This window comes from Vanacampus margaritifer, chromosome 7 (genome assembly GCF_051991255.1).
Source record: "Vanacampus margaritifer isolate UIUO_Vmar chromosome 7, RoL_Vmar_1.0, whole genome shotgun sequence".
Taxonomy (NCBI): domain Eukaryota; kingdom Metazoa; phylum Chordata; class Actinopteri; order Syngnathiformes; family Syngnathidae; genus Vanacampus; species Vanacampus margaritifer.
Window position 1 is genome coordinate 6,157,709 of NC_135438.1, and position 15,716 is coordinate 6,173,424.

The 15,716-nt window shown below is 40.2% G+C and overlaps 1 protein-coding gene across 2 annotated transcripts in view; it reads left to right on the top strand.

Moving 5' to 3' along the window:
- Positions 1 to 559: 559 nt before the first annotated feature.
- lef1 (lymphoid enhancer-binding factor 1) overlaps positions 560 to 15,716 on the top strand; it is a 59,057-nt gene continuing 43,900 nt past the window's right edge. For both annotated transcript variants that reach the window (XM_077570207.1, XM_077570208.1), the window contains exons 1-3: positions 560 to 1,190; positions 3,008 to 3,065; positions 6,264 to 6,388. In XM_077570207.1, the coding sequence (XP_077426333.1) occupies positions 987 to 1,190; positions 3,008 to 3,065; positions 6,264 to 6,388 (387 nt within the window). In that variant the 5' untranslated portion in view covers positions 560 to 986. The remainder of the gene's footprint in view (positions 1,191 to 3,007; positions 3,066 to 6,263; positions 6,389 to 15,716) is intronic.

Sequence of the window (15,716 nt, forward strand, 5' to 3'; positions counted from 1 at the left end):
ATGGCCCCCAAACCTCTGTTTGGAAACCCTGATTTAAATGAGGCCAAACAAATTTGTCCAATAAGTACTTTTTTACCGCCTGTTCGATCCAAATCTTGACCCAGCGTACTGGGTCAAATTCTCAACCTAATGTGGTGGGTATAAATAACCCAATTGTCTCTGTGTTAGCTATTTCATCCAATTTGGGCTACTTTTGACTCAGCAGGTTTAAGAGTATATAAATATATTAAATTATATCAAACTACTGTATAAACTAAATTCTCTAAATGTCAAAATCTGAGGTTAGCTCTCTCTCGTTCTGAGTTGCTCAACTTTCGTCTGGGCCCTATAGGTCTTTCCAGGAATGGCCCCCAATAGTGAAAAATGGGGGCCCCTCCACCACTGGTTTGGCACCACCACCACGCGTGCTTGTTTTGAGCAGTCAGTTCACGCGTGGGCTTGTGTGCTCGTCCCATTTGTTTGGGAGAAGTAAAGTGGGAGTGTCAATCAGTGCTGACTGGAGAGGAGGAGGAAAAGGAGGAGGAGGAGGAGGAGGAAAAAGGAGGAGGGAGCAGCTCCATTACCAACACACGCTCACACACACCGATTACATTACACCGTGGAAACGCTGCGGGAGCGCTTGGAAAGTCTTCTCCACGGAGTGTGTGTGTTTTGGTTTTAACGTCACCTTTCTTTTGCCTTTCATTCCGATTTCAAGGACTGTGGATGCGCACATCCTCACATTCTTTTTTACTTCTTCACCGGGACCCACAAGGGACTATTACATGCACTTTTTTTTTTCATTTTGGTGTGGATAAATCATCTTTGAGTAAAAAGTGGTGATTTGTGGACACTTGTGTCCTTTTGTGTTTTGTTTCCCCTCTGCAGGGGGTCAACAACTTGGCTCTTGCCACTGGGAGTTCCTATACTCTCTTTTTCACAGCACATTTTGGGGTGTGTTTTTTTTTCAAGGGGGGGATTGTGGGTGCAAAAAGAGGCGAGACGACATGCCTCAGTTGTCAGGCGGCGGCGGCGGAGACCCGGAGCTGTGCGCCACGGACGAAATGATCCCGTTCAAGGACGAGGGGGAGCCGCACAAGGAGCAGATTTTCGCCGAGCTCAGCCACTCGGAGGAGGAGGGAGACCTGGCCGACATCAAGTCGTCGCTTGTCAACGAATCCGAGGGAAGCCCCAACAGTAACAGCCACGATGTGAGTTACGTGGTCAGCCTCCACCTTTTATTTATCACTCTTTTATTCATGCAAAAATCATCCCTTCATTTAACTTGAATAGGCTCCTAAAAGATGCACATCCGGTCAGGTGTCATCTGGTCCTCTAAGGCCCATACTAAATTTATGATCATTTTAAAATGATTCTCTATCGTATATATGTGCGGGTAATTCTTTTTAGACTTTTTTTGTTCGTAGCAGTTGGGGTATTTTACACAGCGGACCAGTTGAAATGTCCTTGGGCTTCTTTTTGGCCCACGGGCCGCAAGTTGTCCACCCTTGCACACACTGCATTATGCAATTTATTTCGTTTAAAGCTTGCTTTTTTTATTTAGGAAATTACCAATCAATTGTCTAGATGTACAGAGGCCTTGCTAGGAGTTGGCTAATATGGGGATTCAAAAGCTTTTTATTCATCAGAATAATATTTTACAATATTGATGTAGAAAAAAGATCATATCTATTCAAAACTATGAATTAAAAATGCATAATAATAGTCACTTAAAATTATATAAATGTCAAAACATTTTTACTGTGCATAACAAGCAGGTGTAAATCTAGGATGTTCAATGTTATTGTGAGAACGCCTCTTCAGTGAATCTGGTGTTGCAGGAGTTGGATTTAAGCACATTTAAAATGCATTGACAGTAATAAAAATATATGTAATATTGCTTTTAGAATATTTTGTTTTTTAATATTTACAAATATTTGCAATGTTTTGTAATAAACAGTCTCAGTATTTATCATAATTGTGACATATGTCTAAATATTTGTAGTATTTTTTTTCAAAATATTTATATATTTTTCCTCAATGTACAACGTTCCTTTAAATTAAATAATAATTAAATTAAATGCAATATTAATTTAATGTGAAAAATGTTCTAAAAATGGGCATCATTTCTTTAAATGTTTTAAAGGTTTGAAAAAAAACTCTCAATGTACTATTTTTCTATGTATTTATGCTGTTATACATAAACATTTGCACTATTTAATAAATATGTAGTATTTAAAAAAATATTTTTTGCAATATTTATATTCAGAATGTTATGTAACCAATTTTCTCAATCTCAACTAACCATCGCAAAGGACAAAGCTTCACACACACACACACACACACATACGTAAAGGTAGAAATAAAAAAAATAGGAAGTTATTGGGGTGTTCTGTCATTAACCGCCGTGTTAATGAAATTTGGGGACCCCTGTCCAGAATGAGACTGCGAAGCGTTCCGAGACGCGAGGCTGACGTGGGCTGAATGTTAATTAGGATGCACGAGAAGTTCCCTCCTGCATAGCTGGAAGCCATCCTGAAGATGTGTGTGTATGTGTGAGTGTGTATTAGGTCTTCATCTCAACGCTGACAGAAACTGGTTGCATGAAATGCTTTTTTTTTTTTTTTTGGGGGGGGGGGGGTAAAAACTCAATATGTAAAAAAAGATGACAGCCTCTATTAGACGTAAGATTGGAGGCTGTAATGAAAATGAGTAAACTCCAAGGAAAACAAATTAATTTGTAAAGCCCCTCAAGGCCATGGCGACTTAATGAAGTGGGAGAGACGCTTGTCTGGAAATGTGTGTGGGTGTGGGTGTTGTGCGTGTGTGTGTGTGCCTTGTTGACAAGCAAAAAAAAAAAAAGAAAAGAAATCACGATCATCCCGGCCGTGTTATTCTGCGGTCTTCTGACCACATCAGCAGCTCCGTGTGTCTAACGGCGTCTGAAAGGCCTTCCCAATCAATTCACCGCCATTCAATTTCTCCCTCTTCTTCTGTTTTTTTTTTTTTTGTCTTCTTTTTCACACAGGCGGCGAGACAGTCCCAAGACTCATATCACGAAAAGCACAGAGAGCATCCTGACGATGGTGAGTGACGCAAAAAAGATTCCTTTCCCCTTCGTGTGCCAGGAATGGGAGAAATGTATTTGAATGCTTCTAAACAACACAGTCATGCTGCTTAATATGAGGCCTTTTCAGACATAAAAAGAATACAATCGTCAGTTTGTTGCTGTAGCAGATAATTAGAATCCTCAAAACCCAAGTAGAAAATAAACAAACAAACTACAATTTCCCTGACTTGAAATTAGGTGAACACAAATAAGTCACCAACCTACTGTATGTCCGGAACTGAATAGGGAAATTGACCATTGCGGTTCAATGCTGCTTTAATCAACCTTTTCACTCTTTGGGTAACTTGTAGTATAGAAAGTAAAGGTAAAGTGTAGAAGTGTTAATAACTTAACCACTGTAAAACAAAATCAACTATAAATTTCGTAGTCATTATTGCATTGTGATGGTCGCACATCTTAGTAAGGTTCATCAGAGCTAACTTTGAGGCATGTGGTTAAATAGTACTGTACTGAGCAGCTATGACATGAATATTAATAATAGTTCACATGAACTGTTATTCATGAACTGAAGTGTAAGAAGAAGTTAACCACTGTATATTATAACCAGCCATTAGATGCTGAACAGCCCAGCCAGGAAAGAGATGCTACACCACCGCCACATTGCATTATAAGGGCCTCAACATGCCTGAATTTTTGCATTCTGAGAAAAAAAAATGTTTTAGGGGTCTCAACATACTCCCATCAAAAAAATAAAACCTCACCCAGTAGCACCCCAGTGCAGATACCTCCAAAACGACTCAAAAAAGTGAATTGAACTACTGAAGTGAAAGTTCATAAAAAGGACAGACAATGAAATGTACTTCTACACTGGAAGGCCAGAGTCTGGATTTGAACCTACAACCTCTGAGGAAGATGTGCTAGCTACTTGTCCACCGTGTCGCCATTTATATAAGATCCGCGTTTTGATGTGACGAACTTTTCTGCAAAATAGTTTAACCCTTATGAACTTACAAAGTGCTTGTAGCCTACTGAGAATAGGATTCAGCCATATTATATAGAGCAGCTAGGACAGAGATGCTATGCTAAATAAAATTATAGTTTTACTATTTTATGAACTTTCATAGTACTCAAAGAGAGAATAAAAAACATTTTGTTCTTGTTGTTTAAGAGCTAGCTAGTGTTTGCGCAACTTTTATGCTATCACACGTTCCCACAGGGTTGCTAATGTTGTAAGCTAACAAAAAATGCTAATCTTGCTAATGATGTATGAAAAAAAAAGCATGTTTTTTTTCCCATTAGACAAAGAATAATGTGCCGATAACAATAAAAATCCCAAATCAACTTGTGCAGTTGTTTCCTCCCTGTGTAAAACGACAGACAGGAAGGCCGCAGCTGAGATCTGAACCCAGAACCCCAGCACCGCGAGGCACACATGCTAGTCACGACTCACCGTGCTACTTTTCCAAGTCATATTTTCTCAACTCATCGTTGATGTTTTTGATCACACAGTCCCATCTCCGTATTTAGATCAACCCCGCTGGCACCCGTCTTGCGTTCGCCACGATAAACGCGGCGTTGGGGTCGCACGCGGGCGCCACTCGGGAACCTCGTGGGCCTATTGTGGCGTGACCTTCGCTCGGCGGGTCATCGGCGGGGCCTTTGAGGCGGAGTGTGCCTCCCCTTTGTTCCCCTTTCATTCCGCCCCCACCCCCAACCCCATTCCTTCTCTCAAACCAAACACTGGCTTTCTTCACAACAAGATCCATGTTGCCGTCAGGCTAAATACCACAAACACACACGCCCCCCCCATCACACACGCACCCTCCCGGCTTTATTACACAGTTGAGTGGCGAGTGGCGCTGAATTGAGTCCCCTTGTATAAAGCGCCGCCTCCTCCTCCTATTCTTGTTGTCGGGTCATAGAAGAACAGTTGGGGCGTCTCCTGTTTTGACACACTCGGTATGTTCGTCTAATTGGTGCTAATTGGCACAGAGGGGCGCCATTGTTCCTGTGCATAATACAATTTAGTCCACAGAGTCCACTGTGAGGCCGTGGACAAAAGGCCGGGGCGAAATGTGCCGCGGGTTGAAGTGATATTATTATTCAGGGTGATTTATTGACAGAAGTGGGTAGTAACATTTACGTCAATAACTTTTCGGATAAATCGTACTTGTCAGAGTAGCTAGCAGTTACGCTACTAGGCCAGGGATGTGAACAGTCTAATTTCATACCCCAAAAATTATTCAACTCTGATAAACATCAACTTATATGTTTTTTATGATAAACAAAATGAAAAAAAAAAGATCTTAAAATATTGAGGGGGAAAATCGGGAAAAAATCTGAATAGGTGAATTTGCAGGTGCCAAGCCGCAACAATAAACGTCATCAATCCAATATAATCATGGGCGACTCCATTCCACCAGTCGAACAGAGCGAGGCTGTCACATGAACGCACACGGCCCCAGAGAGAAACAAAAGATTTCAAACTGAAGTGATTTGTTGACATTAAACATGGCAGAAACAACGGAGGAAACAACAACGATGCCATCTCTGCCCAGTGAACTTACTGTACTGTTTACAAATGAAACTTAATTGAAGACAATTTAATGTGGTTGAATTCGATTTTTTTAAATTAAATAATAATTGTATTTATTATTTCTGTAGTTGACACTTTAACTTTAATGTTAAAAACTTACTTTTTACTTTGACTTGAGTCATATCACGCGAAGTAACAGTACTCTTCCTTGAGTACAATTTTTGGTGACTCCTCACTTCTCTTTATTGACTTTTTGCATTCTTGTATCAAGCACCCGAAAGTAATACTTGGATAAGATTACGTTAAAACATAATTTTAAAATAGAACTTAACAAGAAATAACTTTGGTAAACATTACACAATGAATGTACTTAGGGATTGATAACTAAAATTATTTTTGAAAAATGTAAGCAGTTAGAATCTCGACAATGTTTTTGTCTTATGTCTTTTCAATAAAGTATAATATACAGAAACAACAGAAAGAGGCTTGAACTTGCAAGTCACAAAAATGGTTTGGGGAAAATGTATCAGTATAAAGTCAAAGTTGCCTGGAACAGAATTAACTAAATAAAGTACAGATATGTGAAAATGCCACTTCACTAGATTAACAAAGTATTTGCACAATGTTACAAATACAAGGCTGCATATTAAATTGTGTCTTTTTTTGTTTTGGAATCAGTGAAACATCAGGACTTGTATGGAAAAGGCCACGCATACCCGAACTACCCCAGCTACATCATGATGGGCAACATGAACGACTCCTACATGACCAATGGCTCCCTCTCGCCGCCCATGCCCAGAATGGTCAGTCCCAATTCAAATACTTACTCCGTATACAGGTGCATCTGAATAAATTCGAGTATTGTGGAAATTCTCTCAGGTTTTTTTTTTTTATCCTCCTCTAGCGGTACGCGAAAGAATCGCATCATTATTAACAGTAAATGTTCAAACTCTACATAACGTTGCAATGGCTTACACATTTTTTTTTAATTCAGTGCAGTACAGTACACGTTAAGCACAGTTCAGTTGTATTTATTTAAGTACAATACATTTGGTGTTTGATCTTTTGGAACATAATTTGCTGTACTTAATTAAGTACAGTGTTAAAAAACTGCATAATGTTACAGTAGCTTAGAATGATATTAAATACCTTGTATTAATACAACCACTGCCTAACGTTGAACATGGCGGTCATACTTGGAGAGACAAATATTTTTTCAGGTGGTACTTGCCATAAAATGTTTAAAACAACTATTCCAATTTATTGTGATGCACTTGTATGTACAAGGTGTCCTAGGAAAATGTACGCGCTCTTTGACTGGCTATTAGTCATATGTTTTGCTTTTTTTTTTTGGGTGCTTATTGACATCGATACAAGTCTAATTAGTTCAATTGAAGAAAATATTAATTTTTTTCAATTTTCATATCGCTTATTATTGCAAAATAAATTAGTCTAAACATGAATACACTACATATGAGTAGTCAAAGAGAGAGTACAACTTTTTGGGAGACTCATTACATATATATATATATATTTTTTAAAATTTTATTTCAGGTAATTAAGAACACAACCGCAGCTGTGACTTTGTAAATGTTTTCATAACCAATTGTGCGCCACAACATCCTCTATCTTTACTTTGATGAGATGAGGTAACCTTTTTGAGGCAAGTGCAAGAGCAAGAGTGCTCGCTGAGTTGAGGTTTTCATGCCGAGTCTGAAATTGAAATATCCTAATTGTTTGATGTCTTGAGAGGTTACTCTGGCCTCAGTATGACAGAGGTCTGGCTACACTGCAGTTAAGTAGCACAATCCAGGGCCTGCACACACCCCCCCCCCCGGTTCCCCCTGTAATGGCCTAAATATCAGGCCAGCTGCAGATCCGTCACTGGCGGCTTCCTGTGCCCCCTCGCAGCTGTCCACACTAATGCTGTTGTGTCCACGCGCGTCTCCGTACACCACCCGGGACGATTGGCGGCATTGCTACTGGCTTTTGGCACGTTATATTATAATATGAGACAATGAATGGTATGTTTGCGGTTCTTTGAAGTTATATGGATCTTCATCGTTTCTGTTATTTTACATTTCATTTCATTATTGTTAACCGGTACAGAGGCTAATTGTCGCTACTGTGTGTAATGGTGACACACCCTAAGTGACATCACAACCAATTACAGGTGGTCCTCGTGTTACTACTTTATATATTTATTGTAACATTTGTATTTTATCTACTGTACTTCTCGTTTTGACACTTTGTATTTTGTTGCGACTATGGGAGTCACTCTCATGATTTGTCTGGCACAGTTTTTACACCGGATGCCCTTGCTGATGTTTTGTAAGCCACCCATATCTTCATGACAGTGGCAAGGTATTGGGTCACTGGCCAGGAATCGAACCTGCGGCATCCTCATGAAATAAGTCTTAATATGTTTCATAAAATCATAGCATTTTTTTTTGTATTTGAGGATTTTTTTTTGCCAATATCTGCACATTTTTCATCCAATGTTATTCTTTAATATTTTTTATTCATATCTAATATTTTGTTATTATAGATGTTTTGGTATTTTTGACTTTTTTGTTTTGGTTTTTACTTTTGGCTCTCATGTGCCGCTATTATTAGCAAAAGGCTGCTCTGAAAGGGGTGCTTACGATACAATTGATGCTTCATTGCTCATGTCATACATGCCATGTTTAGCTAAGTTAAGCCTGAGTTGTTAGTGTAAGTTATATTATGGAGCGTCTTCACCTCCCATGTTAGTAAAGTGTTTTGGCATAATATTTTGTGGTATATTTACAGTTTAAACTATTAATAATAGTATCGGTGCGATCCCCCCCCCCCCCCCACACCCACACACTTTAATTCACGCCATTTTATTCTTCAGATCACAAAGTAGTTGTTATGAATCAACAGCACCTCTGCTGGTAATAGTTAAGCATTGCACTCCATTTTGGCTCCAATTAATATGACAATCAATTTCACTGAGTTGTAAAGATGAAATAAAAAAAACATCACAACGTCCAGACGCTAACCAAATTCTTTATGTCTCCGATCACATGGAAGCACTTGAGGAGGTCTGCTCGGGGAGCCACCAGAGGAAATTACCTTTCCCAGCAGACGTACTATACGAGATCCAGCCGGGGCATGCTCCCTGCCATTTTTTTTTTTCCCAAGCTTCTCGTTGTTTTCATTTACCACACTTCTTTTACTCCCCGAATCTTCCTCTCTTGGAGCCATCTCGAATAAAACAGTAGTCATTTTGAACGCCTTTGTCTCACCCGATGGCAGCGTCGCAGACACCACGGCCGCCGCAGTATATCTGCAGGCCTGGGATCAGTTTTCACTCACATCAAAGGCTCCTTCTTTCTTTCATTCCCCTCCATCCTCCTAGCCCACCACCAACCCCCGTCACAGTCGTTTTGGATTGATTTCCATTCACCATGACATTCCTGCACACATGCCGTCCAGCCATGACAGAGCTGTCGGCAGCCGATGATTGTCAGCAGATTTTTATGTGGGTTTCTTTTTTTTCTTTACATGCGTAAGTTGCCTTCTCTGCAAAAACGTTGGTTTACATTAACAAATAGACAATGGTCGAGCTAACAGCTTTGGGAAAATATAATAAATCAGTTTCTTTGATTAGATACATATTAATGTTGGAGAAAAATGATTTATTATATATACTGTATATATTATAAACTACTGACAACATAAGTCCCAAATTCCAAGTGTAGAGTTAGAACATTTCAGAAAATGCTAAATTGTCAAAGTATAAAAAAAGAGGGGTTCAATATTTTCAGACAATTGTTTTCATTGGTGCTTAATAAATTGGGATTAGGCTAGCCATGAACTAGGTCTTGATCTGGTTCTGGTGGGCCTTCATCCGCACCTCCATCGACCTAACTGTGTAGCATGGAGCTTTGTCCTGCTGAAAAACTAGACCTCAGAAATGGGAAACATTGTCAGAGAAAAGTGCAGCAAACTGTTATTTCGTCAAACATGTACCGTTGCTATGAATAGCAAAATCAGAGAAACTCATTTTGTCTGCGCTTTGTTTTATTGACGTGCCAATGCTAATGTGTTTGAGCTTCACTTCGGTTTATCGATCATCTGCATTTAATTAAACAAGCACAACCATATAAATGTTTTTGTCACATTTCACATATGTCTTTGAAATGCTGACTTCCCTGCAATTTTGTACACAAAAAAAATCATTTAAGGATGGATTTAGACTGCATGGTTCAAGTGAAATAATACCACAAAAAAAATTCTTAAGAGGCACAATTGAGATATGGAGAAAAATGTATGTGATTAGATATTTTTAGATCAGAATCAGGCCTTTTCTTTTAGTCTCATTTTTTCTCGATTTTCTACAGGTTTTCCTTCAAGTTATGGCATTTTACATTTTATATTACTTTTTGAGCTGTCGTTACGACTTCATGTATGTTCGTCTTGATCTTCATTGCACTTACTAATTAATTTTGTTGATTCAGCAAATCTGAACTAAACCTCATCTTTTTTTCAGTTAATTCATAACTTACCAATAAGGCCAGAATAAATGAATAAAATCATCTCTAATGTGTTGCGTTGATATGATATCAGATATAAGGAAGAGGGCAGTTATTTTTCACTGCAATAGATTTACATCCTCATCTTAATCTCAGTGCGAAATGGGTGATTTGCGTTCAAAGTTTTTGGCACGCCCTTCACAGATGACGTGTGCACCGTTTGAGTCATAGTCAAGCCGCCAAACTTTCAGGATGTCATGACGGGCGAAGGGAGTGATCTGGCTTGTTCGTGGCTTTGACGATAAATCATCCAAACTCTAAATCGGGATTTTGAAATGACGGATTCTAAATAAAGACCGTGCAATGGATCTATTCCAAGAATAGCCCGCCGCCGTAATGTCCTGGCACGGCTGCACAAAACCGCACACACAAGTTCAGGCTTTGAAAAAGAACGGAAGCGTGCTTCTTTGGTTGACGCGCAGGTGATCTCCATCTGTGCTTGAACAGCTGCAGGAGTAGAAGGGATGGAGTTACTGAGTGTTGCACTGGCGTTGGGGGTGGAAATTGCAGTTAAGCCCATTTTCCTCTCGGAGAGAACAGCCAGTCAGTATGTTGTTGTTTCACATCGTTACAGTAATTGTATAGCCACAGCTCGCCTTTTCCAAGCTTTTCAGAGGAGGGGAAGTATTCAGATCTTGAGCATCAGAGCATACCGGACCAAAGTTGAACGTACCAGATTGAAGTTGTCAAAGGCAGTTGATTCCATTTCCAACCAGAGAAGACAGTCGGATGGTTCCGTTCAGTGTATTTTTGTGATTCATATCATGACATACTTGTATAACACAGCATGCTACACCATAGACCACCTCTATCTTGAGTATGGATCAGACAAGTCAAAAAAGGCGAACATACTGGACTCTATGGACAAGACCACTGGTTCTCAGCCCCGGTACTCGAGTACCCCTATCCAGCCTGTTTTTCCATGTCTCTCTCACCCAGCATAGCCGAGGATGGTTATCAGGCTTCATGCAGAGCATGCTGATTAGCTGATCGTTTGAAGCACCTGTGTTGCTTGTGGGAGACATGGAACACAGGCTGGATAGGGGTACTCGAGGACCGCGGTTGAGAACCACTGGACTAGACGGTCGACTGCTTTGTGAATTGGCTCTTTGCAGTTTAAAGCCCTGTTTCCACCTCACTCTAAGACCTGTTTCATCAGGCTGTTTGTTTGGTCCGTATGCTTTTCCGTTGTAAAGGTTCCCATAATATTGGACTTTAGTTTCAGCACCATTTTTTTTGTTGTACCTGTGCGTAATGGTTCACTTGGTTATGCCAGCGCAACAAACTATCATTTCAGCAAATTACATAATTGTTACAGCATTGGTGGAAAGATGGCTTTATGCATGTCAAATCTCAGTCCACCAAGATAATGATACTGCTTTTCGTCATTGGGGTTGTCATTGGCAAGACTCTCACACTTATCGCCACCCTGTCCACAAATCCACAAGCCAGATCAAGATTTACGGTACCAAACCATACTGTGGCAAACCAACTGAATGGTGGCCTAAGGGTACCCCTCTCTCCCCCCAAAGCCGTGGAGTCATTCTCCCTCTGAATGTTCAAATGTGGATCCTTGTGGCAAAGAAGATGGAGGGTATTAGGAAGGGGCATGGGTGTTACGTTGCCCGCGCATTTCCTTTTGATGTAGCGGGAATGTGACGGATCTAGCCGGGCAATGTCTCGCAGCATGGAATCACTAACCCGGGCTTACCTAACTGGATTTGGTTGGACTGCTCGGGTGTCCTCTGCTCATGCCCTCAGCGCTACAGTGGAAGATCCCTGTTATTGGGATATTGAGAACACTGTGTTTACCAGCAAGCGTCCATGTACACGCTGGATGTACTTAAGAGTAGTGGTCCTCAACCGCAAGTATTGGTCCGTGGGGCATTTGGTATCAGGCCGCACAAAGACACTGAATAAAAAGTGTTTTGTTGATCAGGAGAATCTGAAGGAAGTAATATTAAGAAAATTAGTTGTTTCCACTTTAGCCTGGCATATCGATAAAACAAATAATAAACAAATTATTGTCTCTCCTACCTTAGTTTTCTGCTAATTAAAAACGTTGACATGATTGTGACATATAATAAAACTGACTTCCTATGTGAATATTATTGCAAGAATAAGTCCTTTGTCCTAATTATTATTTTTTTATTCAGAAAAAGAAGTTTTAGGGAATATACAGGTATGTAGTCGTATTTTTCGAGAATAAAAAACATTTTTCCAGAATAAAAGGCCTAATATTACGAGAATAAAGTTGTGCTTTGGAAATTCCCTAAACTTTTACTTTAATATAGGGATTTACAATAATATCAGTGGCCGATAATTATCGGCAATTATCGACCAATTTGACGTCATACAGATAAACCAGATACAGTAATAAAGAAATCCGCCGATAATAATAGACGTGCCACGTTGGTCCGTCTGTTGTGGTTGTGGCTCAAGTTGTGCCCAACTCATCAACCCCTCCCCTCTCCTATGGTAGTGTTGCATATTTTCTGACGTGATAATGCGTGTGACCTCGTGTGGACAGAACTTTACTGTCCTGTTATGGAAAATAACTATTTAACATGTATTATTAATATAACCAGCTTATACTCTATTGTGGACACCTATATGTTCTTTTTTTTTCTCTTTTTTTCAGGAGAGCTCAGTATTGTTCATTCGATTTGACATCATCATTGCTCTCCTTTTTTTTAAAAAACAAATAAATTAAAAAAAAACTAATAAATGTTTTTTTTTTAAATATATATACATATATATATATATATACATATATATATATATATATATATACATATATATATATATATATATATATTCTATATTTTCTTTAACAATGGGCTTTTCACTTCTTGTACATGAAGTAATATCAAAGTGACCTCGACTGATAAGCCTGCTCGGAACAGACTGCTTGCTTTCCTGTCTAGCTGACCCTCCCTTTCTCCTCCCAAAGCCTAACCAGGCTGCATGAAAATCTTCCCATGATAGTTTACTGCGCATACTCTCACAGATCACTTCTTGCAGACTGCTCTGCAAGACTTGTGTATATTTGAACCTTCAAATATAAACAAACCCAAAAGACAAATTGTTTTCCAGACTGTTTTATTCATCTCGCCTAACTACTGAAAATTCCACAGCACTCGCAGTTTTTTTGTTGCATGTTTAAAACGTGATTGTTTTGTTTTGGCAAACTCAAAATGAGTCATTGGTTGTCTTTGAAGCAGAGATATCAATCAAATTCAGCTTCATGGTGTGTTACATAATGTTTCAATTTACATGTTAGACTTATAGTAGGACTCGAAAGTATATTCGTATTCAAGTTCATTTTGCAAACAATTATCGGTTTACTTATCAGTTATCAACATCGGCACTTACTAAATTATTGGTTTATCGGTATCGGTTGAAAATAGCATTATCGTGCATCCCTACTTTAATATCATAATAATACAACTTTAGCTTCGAAAAATACGATCTCGTCAGAATATGTCTTTGTTGTTGTGTACAACTTTTTTATCCAAAAATTTGGGATTTTTTTATTGGAACCCCCTCCCCTCAAAAACAGGCAACTTTTTTAAATGCTGAGGTATTTAAATGTACACACAGTGATCATATTTAATTGGCTTTAGGATTATGAAGTGGTCCATGGAAACCAAAAGATTGAGAACCCTTGCTTGAGAAGGCAGCTTCCAACGGGCTTCAGTATTCTCCAAGAAGCAGCTGGATAGCATGTGATCGCAGCTCTCAGTTGGTCTCTGGCTGGATGATCTCAATAAAGCAAGCGAGTCACAGTGACATTGATGTCATCTGCAGTGCAGCTTTTACCGAGCGGCGTAAGATGTGCGTTGCGCCAAGGGGACCTCACACACGAGAAACACTTGGCCCTTTTCAAAGCCTTTGTACTGCCGCCGCAGCTCGGCAGTTTTTCTAAACCGCGCCATTAACGCCCGGGGTTCCACTACACACTTGCTCCATATGTACGGGCTGTAACGACACCATGTGGTTGCAATCACCTTATCTGTGCCTTTCATGCGGTGAAATGGAGCTCGCCGTTTGGCTGCACTGTGAGCGACTCCTTTTTAAAAAAAATATATATATAAGAAACAGAAGTCGAGGTTCCAGTGTTGTTTCTGATATATAAATAACTGGATGGTGATTAATATCTGAGTGCTATGGCTTCATAGTTCAGCCTCCAGGCCAATAGGAGGCAGTATATCAGATAATATGAGGTTAATGTTTGAAAGATGGAAGTATTGTCAGAAAAGATGGATCGACCAACTCAGGCTCAAAATGGAGGCAGTAATTGATACACACATCAGAAGCTCGCGGCACCGTCTTGGATATTGGACGACGCACATGGAATGCCTAATAAAATGTGTTAACGAGTGCTGCTTAAAAAAAAAGAAAAAAAGTGTTGCTCCGCGTCTCTGCTATGAAGATGACAGGAAGACGCAGACTTCAACCAAGTTTGCGGGCTGTGTTTCGTGGTTCACCCTTCAAAGAGATGACACCCGTCCTCACCGCCATATCGAATGCGGCTTAGTCAAATCGAGTGCTAGGCAGTTGCCTGGAGTCAGTCAGTCAGTCAGCAGGTCAGTCAGGCCACACCTGCTCAGAGGGCTTCACTCTGCACATGTAGCCTGGTGCCGATCTCCAGGGTCAGAGGAGGGGCCTGGCCAAGCTTGCCCCTAATTCCTCTGCGGTGTGAACTTCATAATCAGAAATAGAGTCATGTCCCACCTCGGTTACAGCTCCGATGCTACCTCCAAAGTCGGAAAATTATCAAGGTGAATTTTCATCTGTGTACATGCTTTCATATAGTCGGCTTCTCGCATCTTAATGCTTTGATACTGCCTCAGAAGCTGGATAATTGCCAGGTCTACTCCGTACCACATTCCGTGTCGATTTTGGTCGTAGTGAAAAGCGACACAAAATTATGGAATACCCTCAAACGTAGGCAGCTTCCCACCTCTGTGACTGCTCTGACACGACCCCTAAAATTAGGAACTCACTGGGTTAACTTTGATACATTCCTTATAGATTCCGGTTAAAAGCTAAACGGAATTACAGTTACACACAGTTGTCGTCCTGCCTCTTTCACCACTGTGATATTACCTCTGACATTAGAAAATGGCAGGGCCTACTTTGTACCCATATTCCGTTTTCGGTGCCATTTATACAACCAGCGTCTCAGCATTACGAAAATTGTGAGGCATTGAATGAGAAAGCGCCAGACACGCTAGCTGCGCAAAAGTTAGCCATGTGGACCACAACACTACCATGCATCAAAAGTTTTGAATCAGGTTAAGCCTAGCTGCAAGCATTAAGCTCAATGTTCCCTCATACCGCCAATTAAGTGAATAAAAAGATGAATAGCCGCTATTGAGGGGAATGGTGGGCCGCAGTTTTGGGGGGGTTCGACAATGAGACCACACGAGTGTAACATGGGTGCAAATGCCGCCGGCTGTGTCCAGAATTGGCCGACGCATCAACAGAGCCTACTTTGTTCGCCGGGCAAAGACGCGAGCGCAATGATCAATAGCCGCTCTGTGGTGTGAAGCTAGATGGTCAG